Below are 25,529 nucleotides of genomic sequence, written 5' to 3'. Positions count from 1 at the left end.
AACCACCAGATAGTCCATAATTTTGTGCGTAAGAAAAAAATTCACTTGAGCCAGTTAAATACTGTTATGTCATTGGAAAGAAAAAAAGAGTTAAAGATTGGGAAAGCCCCTTCAACCATTTTTAGGTGGAAATTTTGTAACGGAAAGCAGCTTACAAGGAGAGAAGACCAGCATGTTTTGTGCAAAGATGAATAGCACAGGTGCAGAAATACATGAAACTAACCATGTTTAGTCATTTTTCTCTCGCTTCTTGGCTGCGGTTGCTTCATGATCTATGTGTCTGCTGCCATAAAACATCTTCAGCGTGACTCTGCCGCTGTTGTCGTGGCATCAGATGCGATGTCGGCGGCAGTGGGCGAGAAGCGTTCTGCCACCGGATAGGGTGTGGAGTCTTTCGTTTTAATCTGTGAGCAGCCCACTGCTAATGCTTGCAATAAATGTCTTAATCATGGTCCTGTTAGGAAAAATGTGCATTCAGGAGGGCTATACAGGTTGTTTGACCGAAGATTGTAATATTTAAGTGATTGCTAGTTAAAAAGATTCTTTGGAATGGCAGACATCAGTATGAAACTGAGATGTGTTAAGAGCTAGCTGGTCAACTAAATTCTGACGGTTAAATTTTAACCTCTATAATAGACAGGTCATTGTAATTTATTTGATATATGTAGTTCTTCATATGTAATAGCCATGTCAGTTTTTAGGTTTTCTATTACGTGATTCTCATCGGCACCAAAGAGTAAGGAGTTCTGGATTTCAATACAGTCCAGAGCAAAACCGTGGAGCAGAGGTGCGCACACAGTCAAACCGATAAGCACGCGTGACTAGGTGGCGTGCATGTCACATGCTCTCATACCAGCCTGCCGCTCTCGCTCGGACACATCAAAGAAAAGCATCTGAATGGTGAAAATATTCTAGGGGAGCCACTGCCTCAAGTGCTAATCGACACACGACTTTTCCCTTGCGACTCTGCCCCAGGGCAGAGCCAAAGGAATGTGCACACACGCATACTTCTGGTATCCTGTCAACTGCTTTTGGTAAACTACTGATCCATTTTATTGATACCTAGCTGGGCTACGCGCGATTTCGTTCGCTGCTCTTTTAGAGCGATAAGCTCTACTCCTCCCATGATGAGCCTGAAGGTCATCTGGCTCTTGGATTTGACCTCTGACGGGAGGCGCGCCGCGTGTGCAAAATCGTGCGTGGCAGGTGCCTCGATCCTCTTCTTCATCGACGCCACAGCTGCGCGCTTCGCAGTCACGTCCGCCGCTGCGCTGGCTGCTGCTCGGCCGCTCCTCCTCGCCAGTTGTGGCATGTGATGTGTCACGTGATTCGCTCTCTCGCTTGGCAGACACGTCCACCGCTGCGGAGAGAGCTGGAATCAACTGCTGCTGAAGCAGAAGACGGGAAGTTCTTGTTAGCGGGGCCTTGAAAGTCACCCCTGTATGGGGGTCACACTGAGGTACAGTCGTCCACGCTCTACAAATTCTTGGCAGTTAAGTTGCTCTATGTGGACGCTCGCTCTTGCATTTGTGGCACGTGATTTGCTCTCGCTGAAGTCTTGAAAAAAGATTAACCAAAGCTAAACCGTGTCTCCATGCTGGACAGAGCTTTCGCATGTATATCCTGGCTCATCTGTTGTTGTTGTTGTTGTTGACCTCACACAATGGCACATACCCACAAGGGGGATTGGCCATAACCAGGCGGTGGCTATTTAAATGACCAGTTGCATGTGGCAAGCATGGGATGACCTACCAAAATTTGGATCGCACAGTTTTCGTAGCCGAGGAGGTTGCAGGAGGTTAGGGGGGCATACAAACTAAAATTTAGGCAAAGAAGGGGTAGGGATTACTATAAGTGGTTGTAAAAACCGAAATACAGAAGCTGATAATGGGAGGGGCAGGACGAAAGATCATGAAGGTAGACGTTTCGATTCCAGTAGATAATTTTGAACGGCAGAGCAAACATTCCCATTGGTATGGCCAAGCATAGAAGCGCCAATTCTGAGTTGAGCCACGGCCACTTTTCTTTTTTTTTTTTTGCTTAGCGTTGGCGATTGAGCAATGAGGAGGAAGCAGACGAAGCACCATTCCAATATGGCACCTCCGGTGTGACGGCCAGCGGGGAAGGACACGATGCCCTGGGGTAGTGTGTGATGACCTGTGTGGGCAACGCCAGATAGTGACCAGGGTGAGGAAAAGAAGTGCTTCGCCATACGATAGAAAGAAAAAAACACGCTGGTACAAGGAAGCCGGTGTTCAGCACTTCCTTCCACTTGGCATGGAACTGCGTCTATGCGGTTCACACTGCCCATGTGAGGCTTATTCTCAACCAGAGAACGGCAACGATCACCGCGCCAACGTGTTGACAACGAGCCGTCCGTGTCACGCATTAAGTAGCAGCCGAAAGAAGCGGTGCCCTTGACGTGTCTTTTGGACGACCTGAAGCACGAACTTGGGACAGCATGTCTAACGAGACCGTGGCTTTCAATAGCGTCGCCGGGTTCGAGGGCGTGGCACCGCAGTTCCTCGGGGCCTTGCACTGCCTGAGCGATAGGTTTCCGGACCAGTGGCCAGTGTGTCCCCCGCCGCAGACGATCGTGGCCATCGTCGTATTCGTCTCGGTGGCCTGTTCCTGCATCTACGGCCTCCTATCGGAGCCGCAACAGGACGACCACAATGACCGCGCCGAAGGGCCGATGACGGCGTCCCAGGCGTACACCGACGCCCACGTCATATACACCCGAGTGCCGTCCAGGGCGAGCCTCTTGGACGACGTCCGCTACGATCGCATCAGACTGCCGTCCGGGATACCAGAAGACATGGGCGGTGGTGGCTTCACCGCGATCCTCCGCTTCAACCGGTTGTTCTCGTCGGAGCGATGAAGCGCTGTTTAACCAAGATTAACTTCCGAAAAGCTGGGTCTTTGAGAGCCGCTTTCGGCGGTGCAGCGCCCGTTCTGAAGCGATTCACCCAGTGGCTGGCGGGGAACCCTAACCAGCTTTTGCGTGCGTGTTAATAAACCTGTTCATCGGGAGCGCTGCATGGCCATCGCATTTCTTCTGCACGGGCTTCCTTTGCTTTGTTTTAGCCAAGCAGACTGAAATGTGCCGTCAGTGAAGCTGGAATGGAGTACCTCAGTGGAAGTGCCTAGGTGGAGCTTAATTTCCATTTATCTTCCGTGCATTCTACTGTGCAATGGAAGCTTCCACGCATGGCGCCTTGCGGTGTCATCGCCGAAACGACTGCCCAAATGTTCATGACGTCAGCAGCTGTTTCGCCGCACGACCATCGCAGAGGTCATCGTGAAGTGGGAAGATCGCTAGTTGGTATCAGCGGCAGCCGTTACGTTCATAGCGCTCACTTTACGATGAATTTCTACTGCGATAACGCAGCAACCGGCAAAGGTCAATCTTTACAACCACAGCAGCAGCGAACGCTGCTTATGTTATGGAATAGCGCAAGTGACCAGGTGGTGATTTTTGAAGCGAAAAGCTTCACTACGCTAGGTAAAGCAGTCGTCGCGTAGGCCGGAAAATGACCTTGAACGACCTTCAGCCCAACCACGTTAGCCTTGTATGACCATATGTGGTACAGCTATGGTGTCAAACTCTTGACCCCTGATCTTTAGTAGACCTCTGACCTTGAGTTGACCTTTGAGATTGGGTGACCTTAAGAACATCGGATGGACTGATGTGAAGCCACATGATGACATCTGATGGGGGTGTCGTAAGACCATGTGATAGCACGTCATAGCCACGTGGCTGTGTGGGTATATATAGAACGGCTGCCGCGAGCGTGTAGTGCGGAGCTGCCATGGATGAGCCTCAGATGCTTAGCAAGCGTACTTGTTTTTTGTTGAATTCCAGGGTCAACCAACTTATGCCACTGCCAATTTTTTTTTCCTTCGACAACTAGTATAGTTACTAATGGCTACATGCAAGCGACTCAAAAGCGCAGTGGATGGACACCATCTGGTCGTCATATTTTCGAAATGTTTACACAAGCTGCCGTAGGCGAACTTGCACGACTGTCAAACAAGTTTCCTCCGTACGGGTGAGGTGCGTTTCCGAAGATTACGCAAAGAATCATGGGAATATCGTCTGCTAGATACTTCAGATTCTAATTTTCTTCCACTGCCTGCCTGTTTCATACCAGTCGCCCTAGAAGCCCTAGTCGCTAGAATCGTTTAATCACGAATTTATTTGTGCTGCGACATCATTGATTGCACTACAACATTGGAAGACCAGCGCGTTCTGCGGATATGCATGACGAGAGTGCTGAAATTGACAATCCCTAAAGGTAAGCGTGCGCTATCAAGGTTTTAATATGCCTGTGTAGGCTGGCTGTTGTGTTGCAGACGGTTTCACGCGAGTTAGAACGGATTTACTGCATTAATAATTATATATTCTTTTTTGCTGCAACGCGATGTGATGCTTTTTTTTTTTGGACCTGGAATTGAGTACCCCAATAGCAGTGGAGTTGGAATGGAGTACAGGTACTCCTCTGGAGCAGAGTACCCAGTAGAGTTTGTACTCTTTTGCTTCGGAATAGTTCTGTGTAACTGAGAAGGCTCATTTCCCTCACAGCGTAGGCTCCCAGTGGGATACAAACTGGCCATACATGCACACCGTGCATTTCAACAAATCGCTCTAGTCGTGCTCAGAAAATGCCTCGTCCCACTTTTATTAATGCTGTAGCGTTAAGGGTCTTGTTCTGCGGGAAACCCTTCGTCGGCGGCGGCAGCGTGAACGAAAAATCCCCAGAGAAGCAACTATGACTAGGTGGGGTTCCCAGGTCATGTGACCTTGTGACGCCATCATAACCTGCCCAGTGTGGCAGTTAAATTATTGATTCTTTGCGAGAGATCCCCAGGTGGTAGAAATTATTCCCGAGCCCTCCACTACGGAACCTTTCTTCTTTCACTCCCTCCTTTATCCCTTCCCTTACGGCGTGGTTCAGGTGTCCAACCATATATGAGACAGATACTGCGCAATTTTCTTTCCCCCAAAACCTATTATTATTATTATTATTATTATTGCGAGAGGTTGCTCGGAAAGCTCAATCCATGTCTCGCAAACCCCACTGGTGGCTGTGTTTGAAACAGCCACCTGCCAGGGCAGTGACATCATTAAACTGCTGCACCACTGCACCAGGAGCATTATGAGGACCCCCAGAGATCTATGAATGTAGAAAACGATCAGTCCGCCTATAGGAAAAGCTGCGCATTGAGCCCAGTGGTGGTACGCGCTATATGCAAAAAGTCTCTTAAGTCGATGAACTTACAAGGGAACGTCAAGATGCGTAGTCAGTTTTTCGCCCGGGCTATGCTTGCTATTAAATTTGCTGCTTTGCATAGTTTGCTATTAAGCCATGAATGATCCCCCCTCAGGAGCTCATACTTATGTTCCAGAAGGTGCTGCGCATGAGGACTTCACGTAGGCCAACTGGGCAACATGCAGCTTCGGCGACGTTTTGCATACTCGCGTCTCAACAATAGTATTTATTTCACCAAAACTTTCTGCTGAAATGGCATTGCACCTGAGAGAAATGATGCAATTGCAGCCAGCACGTGACCCTTGGCAGAGCGTAGCTACCGGGTTCCTTGAGAGGTGTCAGTAGTCTCTTGCTTATACACAATTTCTGAAATCATCAGAGCTATTCTCAGTAAAAAATGTCACACCTGCAATCTTGGGACACATCTGTCCTACAAAATATTCGATTTTTGTGCTTAGTAGCCCAGCAATACAACAAATTTTATTTAATAATTGTGGGGTTTATGCGAGACAGTCACCCTAAAATGCCAAAATTATCAAAGTATGAAAAGCATTGCTTGTTTTCTTTATCATTGATAACTGAACAAAACCACCAATGCCACATGAGGAGTAATAATTCTTTATTAGCTCTAATAGAGGATATAAATAGAAAATAAAGAGGGTTATTGCAGTACACGGAGTAGTCATTGGCATGTAAAAAGCACTCGGGAGTGAAGGGCACACTGCCCTATGAAAGTGGCACACATTGCATAAGGAAGCGGCATTTGCATAAAAATTAAAGGCACCATCGACACCTGCAAGCGCAAACAGAAAACAGGTAGTGCAAGAACTACCATCGCTGGAAACAGCAACAAAAGCAACGAGGAAACACGCATTAAATGCCATGTTGTCACAGGTGACATGTCCGGCCCTTCCCTGAACCTTTCCACCGCTTTGACAGTGGTGCACATGTTCACCTCTTGCATGTTATGGCTGCAGAGAAGACCACTCGCCCAGAATTTGTGGTCATGAAATGCTACGAGGTAGCGACATTGCACAATTTCACCGTCTACAGCCTCGTTTCAAAAGAAGCCACCTGCTGAAGGCAGGCACACATCAACAAAACTGGAATTGAAAAGTGGTGGTTAGATTCATTTGATGCAACTACCTCTCTATTGCTGCTCCTACTGCTATTACTATTTGCAAAACAAAATGCACCATCATGGTAAAACACTCGCAAAGCTTAAAATTGTGCAAAAGCTTCAACCACTCAACGCTTCCACTAAGGTTTCTGAAAAAGCTTTCCATTATCCATTCAGTAGTGTGAACGGCAAAAACCTCTCACCAGCTACAGTTTTCTGAAAGGTTTTGAAGTTCGCTCGAATGCACTGATACTGTCAGGCCAAGCTGAATGTTGGGACAAGCGTACAAGTTCTCACATTCCCCACAAATGCGAAGAACCTCGCATTTAAAGCAAAGACCCGCGCATATTGGCACCATTCCTTCCACACGGTTCTCACTCCCGCGCAGCACTGCGTAAAAAAGTTATAGGCTTCACTGCTCTCCACGTGCAACACAGATGATGGTGGGCGGATAAACACGTGCAAAAGCACGTCATGTGCAAGGTAATGTGTACAGAACGTTTCACCACGAGGAAAGAAACCGATGTTAAATGCAAAACGAACGAGAAAGACACAGAAAGCAGCCGTTTTGCACCAAAACACCTGCTGCCCCCTGGTGACGTGAGATGGCTTCAGAAGATGGGGAAAAGCAAGGCAGCACTGTCCACCATCGCACCATTGAACAGAGGACACAAACCTATAAAATGTGCCGATACCCTTAAGAACACAGAGCGCTTATTCTTGCACATTCTTTTTCTACTGGTTAATTGCATGAATGTAGCTGTGTCCGGATTTCTTTGCCAAAAGCTCCTAAACATGCTACAATGCATCACTGAAAACAAAGAAAAAGGACTGTGAGGCCATTCAACAGTTTCAAGGCTCAGTTTGCAACTCGGCAAGAATTGTAAAAATTACGGATGCAAAAATACTTGAGCAAATGCAGGTTGTTGAACTGAACGCTGATTCCTCTACAATGAAAAATTGGGTTGAATCCTACAGAAAAGCCTACTGTCCATTGACAAAGATGCAAGCAACCTGGAAACCTTAACATTGCGTCCACACTAGGCATTGCTGCTTCAAATTGACAGTGGATTCGTGCAGCTACTTGGGACTGCTTTGGATTGGCAGTGACATGGCATAAGACACTAGTGCAGGCAACTTAACAAGAACACAGCCCAGACTTCCAAGGCCCTTTCGCATCACCAGAGGCAGAGTAATATGTCGCGTACAATTAAAATGAGTACATTTTGAAATGTAAAAGGTAAAAAGAACAACAAAAAATGCTTTAAGAATTAAGAATCTTATGGCACAACCATTGTGTAAGAAAGGATCGCTCAAAACCCTTTCTGGTTCCTTCAAGCAGTGCAATGTCTAGAAATGCCTGCAGGGCAAAAACACAGGTTCCTACGAAGAAGCCTCACTAAAAACTACCGTTGATAAGAATATAGTATCTACGTCGTATTTAGATAAAACTTGAATTGCGCGTGGTTCAGAGCTGGACATATCCTTCTCGAGCAAATGAGTTTAATAAGAAAGAAAATGAGAGCTGCTATTGCTAATCAAGAGATCAAGAAATGGTGCAGAAAATATTGTCATATTCTGCAGCAAGACACGCACTTAATGCATCTGAGCCCGATGGGGCTGTTTCACTCACTGATTGCTTCTCGCCTTTTTTTTAAAATAAGTCATTCAAAACATGCTCTATAATCAAGTAAAAATGCCAAATAAGAATGCTTCTTAAAATAATGCTAACTTTTCAGGCCACCACATCAAAAAATCTCATTGTAGCATCATTAAAACGACCTTCAGCACATGGAAGACACATTGATAGACACTTGAATAAGGTGTCAACATAATGCCATCTGCAAAGAGGTATGCACTACCTTCACGCACCAAAATTGTAAAATACATCACTCCTTGTGGCATGAAAACAGCTGAAGTCCTTGCACATTTCAGGAGAATCTAAGCAAGCAGTCAACTTGCCAACGAAAAGGCATACACTACATGAAAAGCCAGCGCAATGCCTTCATGCACTCAGTCATAGAGTGAATCGTGAATCACTTGTGGTAATGCAAGTTTGTCATGGCGGTAACTACTACGACTGATGGGAACAATGACTGGTTTGTTTAGTCATGGTGTAAATGACGACAAAGTAACTGTGGCCTCTGCTTTACATGCCTGATTTCTCAGTTCGGCGTATTCTTTTCTTGCGAGCACTTAAACAAGAACGTCCTACTTCCTGCAGAGGCCAATAAGCACCACTTCATTGTTCAGCGGCAGATATACCCTGTTGCTCAGATATGTTTGATGCCTGAACCGACTGGTAAATTCACGGTATTCGAGATATTCTGGTGTGCCTGAACACTGCTGGCAGAAAAAGCTATTCACTTTTATTTTTTGTTCTTGCCTGTGCAGAGAGAAAAAAAATGTTCCAGTAAAACTTGAGAATGCAGCCCAAATTTCTGAATGAAAATGGGATGCCATTGCTGTTGTGCGCATGAGACAATTGAACAAAACCATCAAGCAGGCTCTATCTAGCCTTGCACCCTGAAGATACATAAAACCTGTTAGCTCAGTTCACAAAACACCTGCTATGCCAACACGAGGAGGTCATCAGTCTCATTACAGAGCTGCAGTCGTCAATAAAGGTACTACTACAGTCAGTACTAACATGCATGTAAACAATAACCATATAAACATGAGCCCAATGGGGCTTGCTCAAAAAACAAAACGCGCAAAAATAAACTGCTACAACAAAGGTCTGCTAACATCTGTTCTGTTCAGTGTAAAGGACTTCAGGCACCATCGGAGAACTTTAGACGCTGGCTGTTTGCTTTTTGTTGTTCCAATACATCCCCCCTCCTCCCACAGCGACAACCACTTGTAACAGTGGCTTCCATGATCGAAAGTGTGCAAGACCCGAGGACCTCGCGGCATTTCCCGTGGATCCTGCTATGCATTTTCTCAGTCGGCGAAGCAGCGAAACTGCACAGCTGCATGGCAGTGGCCGACGGGGTCCTCAATCCGGTGGCAACTCCATCTGCAGTGCATCCAATAGAAATCACCTCAGTTCTCTGTCCGGATGTGCTTCCAGGCTCTCAAGCTCCAGGGCTAAGCTTCACAGATGCGGAGCCTAGGTCAACAGTCACGAAAAACTTGCTCCGTGACTGCACTTGTTCTTCCTGTGAACGGCAATGCTCAGTACGAATGATGAAACCCCAGATTTAAGCTTTGTCAAGTAATAAACATGCAAGTGCAAGCTCCAGTGGTCATCACACCAACAAAACTGCACCCTCACCACCGCTCCATGTACTGCGTACTGATTGCACCTTATGAACCACAAAGCTTATTGACAAGCTCAAAAGCTGTTCTCTGTCTCGGTAAACTGTGCCAGAATTGTGTGAGTAGCATGCGACTAGGCCGCTCTTGTTGACTAGATCAACTTTCCAATTGAACACCTGGCATGCGACTGGTGAGTCAAGCCCACATCTGCATCTCCACGTCATTACATGCAGCAAAAGTGTATTCCCAGGCTGAGCGGTGTGCCTCAGCGTAATGAAGTGCAGAGCACATCAAAGGATGAAAGACAGTGATAGTGAAGAGGACGAGAGGAGGAAAGTGGAGGGGGAGGGTACAGCAATACCATAAAGGCAGGTCGCGCGGTGGCGACCTGCAGCATCAGAGTAGCGTGCGCCGTCGTCTGCTCGCCGATGATGTCATCTGTAAAGCATGCGTCGCTCACAAGAGATGGCACGAGAATAGCGTGCACTGTAAGCGTGCTGGTTGTTCGCCCGAGGCGAGGCTCATCAGTGGCAGAGCGTTGTGTGCTTAGACCAAGTCGAAACCCAGACCCACCTTTGTCCATTACTGCGTCTTCCTTACATGGTCGCCTACGGTTCAAGTACCGCAGCAGCTGCACCAAAGAATTGCATCACCGAGAAGCGCAATAGTCGGCTAATTTTTTTTTTACTCTCAAAGAAGCACTGTGGCCGAGAGGCCAAATGCTCAAATTCGCCAATCTCCTGTCTCAATTTCAACTACAGTGGACTGTTGTTAGTTAGAACTTGCTTAATTCAAACTCATTTACTTGTTCTTCAGCAGCGCAGGGGACAAAGGACGAGACAAGTGCACAGACACAGATACCTGCTGAAAAACAATGTCACACCAACTTGCCCAAGCTTCTACAGTATCGTTTAGTTGAACTTCCACTCCATTTGAAATAAAGCGCTGATCATGTCAACAAGTGTATTAGCAAAGCTACCCTCAATGCGAACAAATTCCAAGTCTCCTTCGAGTTTGAGTACCTAAGAGCTGACAGTGGCTGTTGTAATGAAAATATTTAACTACAACCATCACACCAAAAAGCACATGCAGTGAGATGAGATCACCCCCCCCCCCCCCCCCCCAAAAAAAAAAGACAAAGAGTAAGCTTAGCCTAGCAAAGCCAGCTTGACAGTATTCACGTCTGCCACAAGTCACCCTGCAAGCCATTCGGATTCACAATTCACAGGCCAGCTATGTGAAAAAACAACAGAAATAGAGTGGAATGGTGCCTTGCCTAATACTGGTACCAGGGCTGCTTGCGGATCCAGCGGACGCGCAGTCCTGAATCTGTGCGGATCTTGATGGAGGCCGCCTCGCAGGCACGCACGGTCTCCTTGACCGACTGCATCAGGTTCTGGGCATTGCCAACCAGCATGTCCGTTGCCTCCTGGTCTTCCTCCGTGCCTGCGCGCGTGCCCGCAGCAGGTCAACACAGGACACTAACCTAATCTGCCCATGATGCTTTAGCATGATTTATGCTTGAACTTCACTGCTGCAAGATGTGATGAACACTGCCGTTTCAAGGTGGCACACTAGCCTTACATGATGCTTGGCGAGCACCTCCCACAAAGTGACAAAGAAGAAAATCCTGGAACCCCAGATCCTCACATTTTTAGTTTCTTATTTTTTTATCCTACCTTTCGAAACTGAGAAATTCACAGTGAAATACTAACAAGTGTCTCGTACATTGCTCTTTAATGCTGCAAATCTGCACCAGACTCATGAGATACCAAATAACCTTGTACACATGGTCGGGCTCAGCTGCTGTTGAAGTCAACGACAGTTCTGGTTCCAGCTGCATTCTGTGGTCTTTCCTTTGTTGCCCCATTTAACCCCTTGATCACATGATCATGGCATCTGTGACTCATTAATACGTAACAGTGCATCTGTGCCAAGTTTCTTTCACAACTCATTCTCACATTTCTGGAATGAGACCCTGTGCAATTTCTGCACATTCTGTACGCTGCAACTGAATGGCATCAAGAGCCAAGGTGATCACGTACAGATGTACTCGGCTTGAGTGCTTGGTAGCTACCTTTCCAATGTCGCTTCACGTACTACGTATTTCACTGCTCATATGCAGTTTGTTACTGAACATTGTGTACTTATACCTGTGCTAAGGAGGACATGATGAAGTAGAGAATAGGTTTGGGCATGTTGGTGATTTATTCTTAAGCGGGAAGTAATAGCGCACAAACGAAGGCGGGACGAGCGAGTGGACAAAGACAAGCACAGATGAGTTACAAACATTTTTTTAAATATTTTTTAATACATAAAAGCAAAACTTGCAAAGTCAGATGATATAGGGGGAGACCATTTGGAGTCAAACAATGTGCGAGTTGACATGCCCAACTGGGACCCGCCGAACTCCACTAAACACATCAGCCACCGAGAGCTCAATGGCACTTCAAGCAGCCGCACACCACTATCCAAATGTTGCTGAACTCAACTGTCATTGCTTCAACAGTAGCTAAAGCAGCAACCAATGTGACGACGGCATTTGAAGATGGCAAGTTGAAAATTCATATGTTCAGCCCCTAAGTGCTCTTTCCATTCTTAAATATACAGTTGAAACTCATTATAACAAAGAAAAATCTCTATATGACCTCAGTGGTAACTGCTTTCCCAGATGAAGACATCTGTCCTACAGAAAAGTTGGTCAATGGACTGGGACTAGCCTCCTACCCCTTGTTCCAAGTTTGTGATGTGGAAAATTTCATGTCTGCTCTCACTAACTGCTGTATAAACATAACAAAGTGACACAGTAAGGAAACATCATTTCCCTTGAAAGCCCCAATACAAACCCTGTACTTCGTGAACAGTCTTCCTAAGGCAGAAGATTTTACCAGTGAACATAAGAAACTACTTAATTCACTGAAAACTAAAATGTAGCTGAACCATTTTGCATTGTGTGTTGAAGGTCCCCTAAAACTGTGAGATGCTCTTCAGCGCCCTTACACTGGATCAGTTCAGCATTCCGTTCCCCCACCTTCAACATTTCCCTCCAGTGGAAGAAAATCCTGCACTTTTGCTGTGCACAACACAGCCAAGAATAATAAAAAACTTGTCTTTAAGGACGCAGTTACTTGGGTGTGTGGCCCACTGACTGGGCATTTGTACACCAAATGCAAATCTACAACCTTTCTCGAAAGCACAGAGGCTATGTGCTTTGCTTCTGGGGCCATGCTGAATGATTTGCGGTACATTTGCCAGCGTTCCAAATCCCTTGAAAGTGAAAGGAACCATTGTCATGTTAAGTCCTGAAAGTCAGGGCTTCCACGGATCCTGTGAAAGCCCCACAGCACAGCTTGGAAGCAAACTCCTTGGCCTGTTTACTTTTGACAAAGGCTTCACAGGCACGGCAACACTTGTCCACAGATAACATAAAGCAGTGGTGATAATGAGGTTCAACTGTATATCAGCGCGTAAATGCCAGCCCATCCTAGACGTAGAACAACCTGAGCAATGCCTTTTCTGTTCATACGATTCAACAAATTTGTACAAACTTTTTCCTTATCTGCTGCTCTCTTTAAAGGAAAGAAAACAAGCTGAAAAAGAGCAAAAGATAGTTATATTCTTAAATATAAAAAAAAAACATATAAGAAAACACAAACAGTGCAGAAAACCATGCATCAGGATGAAGAAGAGGAGGCGTTCACGCAGAAACAAGCCAGGCAAACTCTGGGACAGATGGAATGGCAACCAAGCGGCTTCGTACAGCTCCGGCTTCAGCCATTGGCGTGCAGCTTGTGCAAGTGCAAAAATTTGTGCATGGTGCAAAAATGCGACCAAGAAAGAAAATCTCAAGTGTCCCGCAAACATGATATAAACAAAGCAGAGCATGCCACACGCGCATCGTGTTTGCCAGCTCCTGAAGCGGAGACAAAGAATGTGTTACTTACTCCATCTTCTTACTGCATTTTTGTTTTTGTTCATTTGAAATTTGAAAGAGAGAAAGGCGAACACAAAAGAATGAGCAAAGAACGAAACTTAAGAGCGATCGCTTATAGACAACAACAATAACAAAACAACAAAGAAACTACAAAAGGAAATAAAGAACTGGTGGCGTATGGCTTGAACACAAACTGACGTGAGCGCACAACACAACATAGGTGGAAGAACTGAATGATGAAACACAGAGCGAGCATGTTTTGGGTGCTTTTCAAACAAGATATTTCTACAAACAGTTGATCTCAGCAGCAGGACGTCTACACAGACAAACTCCGTGTAATGCGGCACCATCCTACAAGTGTCTCAGACTTGTGCTAAATTACTGGAGAACATGTCTTGGACAGGTTTTCACCTTTTCCGTGACTACCACATCACATAACCTTGACACTGCAGAGTTCTCCCATAACCTTGACACTGCAGAGTTTGCACTACAGCCATGTCCCTCTATTTGATTCCTGTTTGATATATCCCAGAGGTACATACATTAAATCCTCATTGATTCAACCCCTATTAATTCAGAAATGCGGATGATTCGGACAGCTGGCATGGTCTCGGCCAAAGCCCACTTAATTAAGCCTACGGTGTTAGTCGCTCGTTAATTCGGACATTGTTGGGGTTGCAGACACTAATTCCAATGGGTCCTGAAGAAAGGCCACATTCAGGTGTGATCAGTAAAGCGAATGACATTTAAACATCCCTCCTCACATCTGAATTACACGGCGCACTGTTGCCTGTAAACCTCTGGACATGTGCATGGCGGCAGGTGTGATGACCACATGAGGGCCCCAGTTGCTTGACAGTGAAATAGTCTGGCCGCATAGTTTCAGTTTCGTTTTCCTGAGCTTCGCACCATCTCACAGCAATGGCAGTTATTGGTTATACGTCAACCAGCCAGCCAAGCCCAGCTGCATGTTGTTCCGGACACTGACTGGTGGTACTCCAATCCTTTCTTGTTCTTAATAAAAGGTGCCTCGCCATTGCAGCGCCAATATGCATTTCCCTCACTTCTGTCCGCATGGTGCTTTCATTCTTCGAGTGAGCCGCAACTGCACGCCTGTCATGAGCTACCGTCATTACTGTTTGTACGGTGAAGCTTTCTCACACGAGCTGGTGCTACATATGAGGAGGCATTAGAGAGCAGCTCCGCATTGATGCTCCCGACAGTTCACATACATAGTGAAGCATTTGCTGGAACTGCGGAAAATCACTGCTGCGCAGTTTTAATCTCAAAAGCGGAATACCCTTACCCAGCTTTTCACCAAATACATTTCCTGTGCTGCAAACAGTTTTTGTCTGTTTTTAGTGCAAAAGCATCACTGGCCTCATAACCTAGAAAATGCCTGTGTGCCTCAGAGGTTAGTCACGTGATGCGGGAAATTGCGAGAAATAAATGACACTTGAATGAAATAAATTTTGTGGTTAGCAATGCTAAACCATCAGCAATTTTTTTTTTTAGGGCTGTTCGATAACTCTGCAATTCATATAATTTAGAAGCTTTTCCAATCCGTGAAGTCAAAATTAATGAGGTTTTACTGATTATTAGAAGAAAATATTTACTGCCCATCCTGTCCTTCAGAGTTAATAAAAGCACGAAATGCTCACAGACATACCCCTATACATCTACATGATCCATGTTTTGTTTCAAAGGCACCATTATAAATTATCACAACCTACATTCAACTCGATACGTATCTAGTTTCCACCACTTATGTTGCTAATTAAGTCTACTTTTACAAAGGTGTTACATTATACCACTAGACTACAGCCATATGCTGCTTCGCACTGTCCGCATAGATGAGGTCTTGTGGCTCAAGGCCCCCCATTTCATGCTGACATGTGTGTACTGACTCGTATTCTATCTAGACTGACTTAAACATTTCTTTGAGAAACCAGAAAAATAGTATATTCTTGCCTGACCCCTCGATGCATCATATGCAGTGTGCACACCGCAAAAGACACAGCAGCAATAGAGTGCCACTTGATGCAACACAAAAGACACGTCCAACATTCCCGGACAAAAATTTTGAATATTGAAAACTAGTAAGGTACTGTTATGGAAATATTGAAAGTAAAGGTCCATTCTTCCGATGTGTAGCAACATCTTTCTTTTAAAGTTTTTCTATCGCTCGCATCGAGCACTTAAGACTGCCATAGAAAACTAATGGGGAATGCTTTTGATGATAGCAAAAACTTTAATAGCAAAAAAATACAATCCTTCCGGCACGAGATCTGCTGATACATTGATTGTTATAGTGAAATCTTACAATATATGAAAAAATTGTGCTCATAAACTCCTTCCTGTTCAAAAATACTTTTGTCCAGAATTGTTGGGTATGATGCACCACTAATTCGATCTAACAAATACAAGCTAAGCACCTACACACTTGAAAGCCTGAAGCATGAAACTAAGAAACTCGAAACTTAGCAGAATTGAGTACATGAGTAGTATTCACCAATGTCTAATCCTTTCCACAGATCTGCAGAGTCTCATAAACAACTTCCACCAAAACATTAGCTCTACAAAAGCAACTGACCACTAGTCAGATCATCATAGTAAATAGTATTTCTCACAGATTACTGCCAAGACTGCAGTGAGCATGAGCAGGACTGTTATGATGAGGGTTAATTTATGCATCTCATCAATAGAAATTTGAGGGACACTTAAGTTCCGCCTTTAAGAGTATGACAACGCAATAGTATTAATTGGTCCCGTCAGTGACTTCAACTGATCTTATTAGCATACTACACAGTCACGTGCTCTACTAATGTTACCAGATCACATGACACACCAATATTAGGTGAAACGAATACAGTCATTCATGTGTACTCAGCCCTCAGCAACAAGTACTTCCTTACTCACTTAATCACTACTCCCTTAATTAGTGCCTCTCTAATCACATACATACTCATTAGTACACAGTCGTAAGCTACCACATTATGTGAAAGACCACACAGTTAAAGCAGGGCTTGGTTAAAGCCCTGCTTTAACCAAGCCATACAAATGTGCCTATGTGGCCTATGGGTAGCATGTTTGACACGCAATCCAAGGATCGGGGGTTCCCACTCTAATTAACCTAATTTTCTTTTCAGCGCAATTTCTTTAGTTTATATACCTGAAGGACCTAATGATGAGGGAGCCATGCTGCGACCTTGTAATCACAACTTAAGCAAGGTTTTAATCACTTTTCAATTCTGCCACTCCACGTGTGACTCCAAGTCTTTTCGACCAATCCGGAGTTTCGCGGCTCAACAACACCAGACGCTGATGGGATGACGCCGCCTTTTCTGCTGAGCAGGACCCTTAACGCTAAAAGCAGCCATGAAAGTAATCTTCACCGCAGTATGCACATGCAGCCTTGAAATTAAGAGATGTGCAGAAATGTTGTTCTCGCACAAACTAGTATAGCTGTCTCAAAGATCACAAGTCGCATTTCTTGCCATTAAAATGCAATGGTTGTTGTTCATTGGCCATTTTTTCCTCTCTGCACAGCAGAATACATTTTCTCACTACCCGATGAAGGATAATGAGCAGACTGTGTTTTATTCTAGTCTAGCACAGCACACACAAGCACACGTGTTAGACAAAATCTAGGAGCAACAAGGGCCCAAGAAGTTAATGAGAACACGCATGCACACACACAGACATCATGACATAATACTGTTAGGGCAGACAAAACATCTCACTGAAGTCAAGGCAAAATGCTCCTGTTGTCATTGGCGAGAGATTCGGGCGCTTGAACTACTGCCACCGTCTCCTTTTAAATGAGAAAACAACACGCAAACACTCGGCAGTTGCAATCTAAAGTAACAGAAACAGTTTCCAGCAACTCTTTCTCGTGGCTCTCTTGAGATCACTAAACCTGGCTGCACCTACTACGCTTCACTAGACTCTGTGATCAGGCAGACCACTGACGTTGCATTGCCATGGGTTCTGCGCATCCAACTAGATCTACTCATCAAAAATAGGCTCGCAGCCTGCCTCATGGCACATCCAGTACACCAAAAATAAAACTCAATCCAAATGAGTGTGCAACCACTTCTCTGTGCAAAGTTATATAGAAAAGAAAGAAAAATAAACAGAAATTAGAGTGGGCTTTAAAAATCATTAAAAATATTAATGCCCAGCCCGCACCAGTAGTGCGCCACAACGGGCAAAGAAAAATAAACGAGTGGAGCTCATACGGCTTTCTGGTGACTGATTTGAGAAGGAGCATCAGTGCCAAAAATAAAAAAAATGAAAGCCTGGCAGGCACCGCCTTTGAAATAAAGTTCTGCATTTCCGCACCTACAGCCCCAACATCCAACTGCTGCGCTGCTACAGCCCATCAATTTGTAAACTCACACTAGTTTGCATACACACAAACACACACGCAGGAACTAGTAGGCATCGCAGCCCTGACATGTGCGAGTCAGGGAGATCAACGAACGTGCACCAACCAAGAGAATCGTGCGAAGCGTTTTACCGCAGATAATCTCGCTCCCATCGGGCGTCGGTATGGGCTCTGTGGGGAATCAAGCATCGTCCTCAACAAGAGTGCCCGAGACCTCATTCCGAGCCGGGTCATTTTAAGGAATGGACAAATACTCTCTAAGAGTGCGCTTGTGGGCTGCAGCAGTGACTGCAAAGGTGACAGCACAGTAAGTTAAGAAAGCTAGCAAGCGAGGTTATGTCCATCATCAATTTTGTTTTGCCTGATTCTCAAGTAACTTCTCAAGTAGCGTTCTCTTGTAGCAGTAGCGATTGTAGCATTCTCATGTAGCGACTTGAAAAAAACCAGTCACAAAAGACAAGGTACAAGAGAAGGAGTGTTCACGACGCAACGACTGGTTTTTTTCAAGTTACTATGAACCAACTGGCCTGCATTACAACCCTTCATGTAGCGATTCTCAAGTAGCAGTAAAGGTGAGGCCACCTCCTCTGACAATCAAAGCTTAAAATGAGCGAAGTTTCTAATGGTGCAGCACTGACCCAAAGCGTATTTTCTAAAGGTGATGCCGCCGTAATCATAAGAGCAATCCTTTCGCTGCACACATGGGCATCACTGCTGCAGTCAATATCACAGCCCAACTTTCACACACTGCACACTACTGCCAACATTTTGCACTATGGTGCTCTTAATAGTAGTAATTTAGTAATTTAATTCTTATTCACGCAGTGCACATTATGTCAAGTTGTGAACATCCTGCATAAGCCTAAAGAAAAAAATACAGACAAAAGTTTATGCTATGCTGAGTAATGAAAGAACCCAGTGATAGCCGTTACACCGTGCCACATGCGCGATGAAAACAATGCGAGTAAAAGGAAGCAATACTGTACACATAGCACAGAGTAACTTATCCTATACTTTCCTGCCTGCCCTCCTGACACTCTTTCATTATACGGACGCCTACGCCAACGTTGTGGATCTATGGAGTTGGTGGCAGTAACAGCCGTCGCTGCAAAATTACCTCTGGAATACGTAACATTAGGTGCATTAATGTTCTTTAACGAGCAAGAATTCTCTGCACCAGTGCAGAGTGCACACTCACCCTGGGCACCAAGCATGGTGGCTTTGACAGTGGACAGTATTCTCAGCTGGGTGCCGATCGTCGGGATGCGCTCACACACTTGGAGAATGTTCTGCGAGTGGGCAACATGCACCGGAGAACAGAGGGAGACACATGAGCACATCCTTAGGAAACTGAGGCAGAGAGGCATGGATTACACCGATGAAGCTTTTCACAGCTCTGGGGGGCAGCTGGCCTTTGGGCTGTGGGCAAGACAGCACAGGAGCTTTCCAAGTCAAATGTTTCCTGCTCTGTGAGCAGGCATTTACAGCTGCCCACGACAGCTGAGCGTCAAATATCGTACCACCCTTCGACTCCTTTGTGAAAAGGTCAACACAGCAGAGTTCAATCAAGGCATTCGTGGCGGCACCTTGTAAGCCTGCGCAGGTCAAGAATACTTCAGCTCAACAGAAGTGTCGAGAATACAAGACTAACATACAGGAACTATGGCGCGAGCCCATCATACTTGGTGGAACGAGGCACGACATTTGATTTTCAATTCTTCTTCCCAACCCGAACAGTACATTTGTTTGTTAGCGTGGCGCAATGTGTCCAATTAAGTGTCACGTAGTTAGAAGTGCAGTGAAGTGCTGTTTGTCACACTGCTTTCCAAAGCTGGACAAACACCTACACTTACAAACCTGTCCAATTATGCTTTCGTAACATTGTAAGAGTTTGCATTAACAAACAGGCATGAGTTTAATGGTTTTTCTCAACGAGATTCTTCTTTAGTGGCGTCAAAGAACCAAGCATCTGCCCCTGAACTCTTTACTATGAGTGAAAATTCAGGTTATTTGAGTTTGCCTTGATGGGAGTTCGCTGCACTGTGGTCTCCTCAATAGCTTGCGAGTTCCACCTCGTTACCTTGTGATTCTAAGGCACATATCACAAAGGCTGCCACTATCTCTGTGGCTCCTCAGAAAGTTGACTTATTTATCAAATCCCTAGGGTAGTGGTTCTCAAATGGCTGTCCCCAGACGCCTCTCACTTCTGTTGTTCTTCAGGCACTCCAAAGTAATTGTGGCACCTTTTTTAGCGCCAGCACAAGAATGGAATCATGCGTATTCAGAGACACGTATACTTCAGGCACAACTGCTCAAGAAACCTAGGTGACACAATAGGCGAACTTTCAAAACGAGCTAGCGCAACACTCCTCACTGTTCTTTTGCACATGCTCATAAAACAAGAGCAGTTCACTCCGGCCACCACTTTAGCTGAATACTCCATCCTTTTTTCGCAACAATGATTTCACCCTCCCTAGCACAGGCTTTTGAATCAGCCACTTTCGCTGCCCCCCCCCCCCCCAACAAATTTGTGGCTGAGAACCATCGCTTTTGACAAATTAGCGTGAGATAAGAAGTGGCTAGTTGACAGAGACTAGGTCATATTGAACAACAGTGCAAAAGGATGTGGAACTTGAGACTAAAATCTAGGTAGCTTTATCTAGCTCCGATCTGCTATCTCAACTAAGGGTGAATTGGCGTACTTTTAAATGCTTCAATTTCGCAATTTGGTGGCCTCTTAAGTATTTCATTTGTTGTTTTGCCTTTCGTTTCTGGTGTTCTTCCTTCACTGCTGATGATCTCACATTTTCTCCATTCCAAGCTTAGTTGGGCCCTTGTAATAATGCCCTTGTCATAATGTCCCTTGAAATAATGCCCTGGTAATAATGTCCCATGTAATAATGTGCCTTGTAATAGTGTAATAACAAGCCCCTGTAATGATGTCCAGAATTAAAAAAATTAATGGTAGCTACAGCTGTGGTAATGCGAATGGTCAGCACTAGCTGGTTCACCTTGCTGTGAACGTGCAGTGCTCAGAGCACAATGCTCCACTTCAGCTGTATCCACGGCCCTATAGCAATGCAGCTGGGGTGCCACATTGCCGCTTGCTGCTGCATCATAACTGTGGAAGCTGCTACTGTGCAAGCATAAAGGATGCTGTGCCACCCAGTCATTCCAGGATATTCTTGAATGTGTTTGGAGGCTCTTTTTTTTTTGTGGCATCTTGTTGTGACTGCGCACCTCACCCGAAGGCAATGAAGCTGACATCAGGTGCGAACCATGGACTGCGTGCACAGGTTGGTCACACAATCGTGGGTGCTTAATGTTCACAATGACAGTTGGCATTGGGGTCGGAAACCTCCACTGAAACAGCTAGTGGCAGTAATAAGTTGTGTGACCTCTTCTTTTCAAACTGTGGTTTGCCAACTGCCTAGAACCCACCCCTTTCCCCGACTACTCGGAAAAGACACTGTTGCTCACTGTAACCCACCGTCCTCATGCGCTTGTCGGTGCACATGCGGGCGAGCTCCTTGGCGAGGCGCGTCACCTCCTCAGAGGCCTCGGCGATCTGCTTGGCGCAGGCGATGAGGTCCTTCTTGGTGCCCCCTTCGCCTCTGCCACAAGGGGAGAACAAACCAACAGGGACGCTTGACACTTGCGACTAAACATGAAATGTGAGCCCTATTGTCACAACAGACAGCTATGACTAAACACACCATGACCAAAACCTGTGCTGTCATGATCACAAAAATTTAGTGATGGTTGAGCACAACAGCTCTCAGGGTGCATTTAAGAGGAGCCACCAATTAAAAAGGTGGCCCACAATTGAGCAAAAAGCTCCTACACTTTTTTATCTCTTCTGCTGTAAAGTGACAGCTACAGCAGCACTATGCGGGCGTCACAAGAACTGATCAGTTACCAATTCTCCCTCTTTTAGCAGCAAGTGGGCGTGACTGCTTGAACTCTCATCAACTGTTTCCCATGGGACTTTTTCCGCGCCAATGGCAAATCCCACCTAATGCTGGCTGGTGCTCGCTGCTTCCACCTACAAAACTACGCCAACTGGGAGCTTTGAATGGCATTTAGAAATTATAGAAATGGGGGGGGATGCTTTCAAGGATACGGGCAGCTGCACAGAATACGCCTGGATTTTGATTCAGAACCTTGCAGCTAGAAATGGTTCATATGTTTAACATCCCAAAGCGACTCAGGCTATGAAGGATGCTGTAGTGGAGGGCTCCGGAAAATTTCGATGACCTCTGGTTCTTTGACGTTCACTAACATCACACAACACACGAGCCTCTAGCATTTCGCCTTCATCGAAATGTGACTGCTGTGGCCGGCATTGAGCCCGCACCTTTCGGGTCAGCAGCTGAGCACCATAACCACTTAGCCACCATGGCGGCTTCCAGCTGCAGCTAGGAATGGCTGAAGATCAATGGTGTGAATACAGCCTAAAGGTAGGCCTACAAGACATTCATCCCCATGCAGACGCGGGGAGGCGGAGGAGAGGAAGGGGTCTCTGCTCACCTGACCAGCTGGCTGAGGCGTGCCATGAGGATGGCCATGCGCTTTGCGGCCGCAATGATCTCGTTGTCCTTGCTCGACCACTGGCGCACCTCCTGGTGCAGGCCGTGCGCCGCAATCTGCACAGAGAAGACGGCCACACTTCGCTGTCAGCAGGCTCCATCCAAAGCCGCAACCATGACTTACACTTCTTCAAACTGTATTGCACAAGGAACTAGCCGACTTTTGTGGACCAAGCCGTTCACACGATGATAAAGCCCTTTCGATGGCAACTTTGGTTGAAAACACAACAAAAGCTGCCAAATTTCAATGCTGCAACCTATTTCAATTATTATTACTACCGTACTTACTTACGATAAGAACACAACCTAGAACTTATGCCAGATCTGGTTATCAGAACGTCTGAGGCTCTCCCAAGAATCAAGCTACTGTTACGTGCCAGCCAATAATGCACAGACCCCAGCAGCGTGGCCTTTCATAGGCGACAAATTATAATTTTGTCAGTGCTAATTAATTGTTATTATCCTTTAAACAAAGAACACAACAACCTTATCTCATGCTGCATTTGGTAACCATAACATACTGAGTTCCCCTATAGAACACAAGATAGGGTTAAGCATAAATGAATGATATGCACTAGCTATTATTATTATTTGTTATTATTTCAAGACATTTTCGGGATTCAGATTTAAAACGAAATACTATGCGGCTCCCAAAGTGGTATGCAGCACACAGTGTAATGCTGTACTGTGCAGCTCCACCAGGTATGCTCATGTGAGGAGGTGTGCCCAGGCGGCGAAAATTTTCAATAGCCTTCCAAATGAGGTCCTCTCAGCGGATTCTAAATATAAGCTAAAAAAGTCATTCTGATAGTTTCTTTTAATGTTTTTGCATTTCTTCACTGTTTTGTTTTATGCCACGATATTAGTCACTGTGCAGTTATGAATACTGTCTTTTTTTCTCTATACATACCTAACAGATTATTGATATGTGCACTGTGTGTGAATATTGCTTATCTAATGCCCATTTTGTGTGTTCCTTGTGTATTTTGTAATCTTGTGCTAATGAGACTTCCTGTACATTCAATGACAACATTGTTCTCCTGCATTCCTGTTTTTGGCTCCTGCATTTTTCTTCGTTTCTTGTGACCAAATTAGTAAAAAAAAATTTCTGATATTTGTCTCTCTCTGCTTTCTTAAAAGTAAGTCTCTGAATGATCTTCTTTCGGCTGGTTTTTCTCTGTGTTTTCAATGATTTTCCCAGGCCCAGTGCACCAATATCGCATAGTACACGGGTGTCTAGAACTTCACCTCCATCGATATTCGACCGCTGCGGCCGGGATCGAACCCGTGTCTTTCGGGCCAGCAGCCGAGCGCCATAACCACTCAGCCACCGTGGCGGCTCTCCACATTAATGATTTAACACGACCACCCCTTCTTGTCCACACAGTCCAGGATATGTGATGAAAACGAGTAGCACCAATTTGTTTCAGACTTTAACTGGGCTTGACGAAGCACAGCGCATAGCAAAACACTACTCGTAACATTATGGCTCTGATGCCTTAGCCCTTGCCCTGATGGCATTGCACTCGGCAGTGCAGTTGAAACAGCACGGCTTTTAAGCGGGACAGCGCAAGTCTCACCATGATGGGCTGGTTTGGCTGCGGGGGAGGGAAGCGTTCCTCGAACTCGTCGTCAGTTTCGCACGGTGGCGGCGGCCTTGGTGGCGCCCGGTCTCCAGAGCCGGGCAGCGGAGGCCGCGGCGGTGCCTCCTCTGAAACACGCGAGGCCAAAGGTCACCAAAGTGTAAAGGATAGAGTGACACTTAAAAAAAAAAAGTACAGCAGTTAGTTCAAGCCTTTCAAGTACCAATGCAAAAAAGAAAGAAGATACACAAAAATGCCGTTTTTCTGGGTGCTGGTACTTGTTTGAAACAGCAAAACAGGCACATGGGGTAGTTTCATTGTCGGCAGGTTTTGTGTGTCCATAAGTGAACTGAGCCGATAAGCAGATGTGGTGCCTAAATTCTGTTAAAAGTGACAAACTAAACAGACTTCAGTGGACACGACAATGGCACTATTAACCAAGGAAAAACAATGCCAAAATCCTACCTCTTTGAGATGTCTTAAACGTGACAGTCATAGTTTATAGTTATACAGTAGGTTCTCCTTGGTCTTCTGATCCTTTTTTGCCAAATTTCACAGCTGGGCAGCATTTTCTTTTTTTTCATTAAATTTGAATTGTAATACTTCCCGTTTTGTGACCTGAATAGGAATGATTTCTACATGCAACTTTATGTGATGTATCACATGCTACCCACATGTCAATATTCATTGTGTTTGCAGGAGGAAAAATAATCATCAGCTTAGTGCGGTCATCCAGACAAAGAATGATTTAGGTCATGACTTACAGTCACCAGTTTAGCCATTCAATACACACACACACACGAGGTTTTGGGACAGCACCCGTGATGTCATGAGTTGTTTAAAAATCAGTTTCGGTCTGTTTCCTGATTTTCGTTGTTTCATCATTGTTTTGCTCATTATTTTGAAAACTATTCCCTACAACTGAGAAGGAGGTCTAAGAAATACATAATGCAACTGAAACTCAAAATGTCCAAATATGCTCCACTGTTCATTGCCCTTTAAAACCACCCAGGAACCAGGAATATGTAACATTCTATTTCAGATGTTTTTCTTCAAGGAACCTCTCTTTGTTTTTCTATAATTTATGTTCATTGCGTGTTTGCTATGCAGCATGTCGATTTGTTTCATTAAAACTTTCAGTTCCATGTGTTTCTGACACCCCGAAAACATCAATTTCAAAATCACGCATGTTAACATGACTCCAGGTTTGAAAAACACCACACCTAAAGACAGGACAAAATAAAGCCATTGGGAAGACATGCATTTCAAGCACTAAATGCAACAGCACTTTAACAAGTTTTATATCACACCTCTACAAGAAGACGTACTTAAGAGCACAAAATAAAAACATACCAAGAAATATAACCTGGTGCAACATG

The 25,529-nt window shown here is 45.2% G+C and overlaps 1 protein-coding gene across 8 annotated transcripts in view; it reads right to left on the bottom strand.

Annotated features, from left to right (window-relative positions):
- Positions 1-5,875: 5,875 nt before the first annotated feature.
- Positions 5,876-25,529, bottom strand: part of Vinc (vinculin) — a 53,869-nt gene continuing 34,215 nt past the window's right edge. For 4 of the 8 annotated variants that reach the window (XM_077643156.1, XM_077643158.1, XM_077643160.1 and 1 more), the window contains 7 exons: positions 24,148-24,278; positions 22,509-22,624; positions 21,469-21,592; positions 19,177-19,267; positions 18,111-18,149; positions 10,931-11,100; positions 5,876-9,412 (listed from right to left, as the gene is read on the bottom strand). In XM_077643156.1, the coding sequence (XP_077499282.1) occupies positions 10,931-11,100; positions 18,111-18,149; positions 19,177-19,267; positions 21,469-21,592; positions 22,509-22,624; positions 24,148-24,278 (671 nt within the window). In that variant the 3' untranslated portion in view covers positions 5,876-9,412. Of the gene's footprint in view, positions 9,413-10,930; positions 11,101-18,110; positions 18,411-18,514; positions 19,268-21,468; positions 21,593-22,508; positions 22,625-24,147; positions 24,279-25,529 lie in introns of those variants that run through there. The other 4 variants (XM_077643157.1, XM_077643161.1, XM_077643163.1 and 1 more) reach the window with 2 other exon arrangements.

This window comes from Amblyomma americanum, chromosome 11 (assembly GCF_052857255.1).
Source record: "Amblyomma americanum isolate KBUSLIRL-KWMA chromosome 11, ASM5285725v1, whole genome shotgun sequence".
NCBI lineage: Eukaryota > Metazoa > Arthropoda > Arachnida > Ixodida > Ixodidae > Amblyomma > Amblyomma americanum.
The sequence above is the reverse complement of the archived record's forward strand: the minus strand, read 5'-3'. Positions and strand labels throughout refer to the sequence as shown.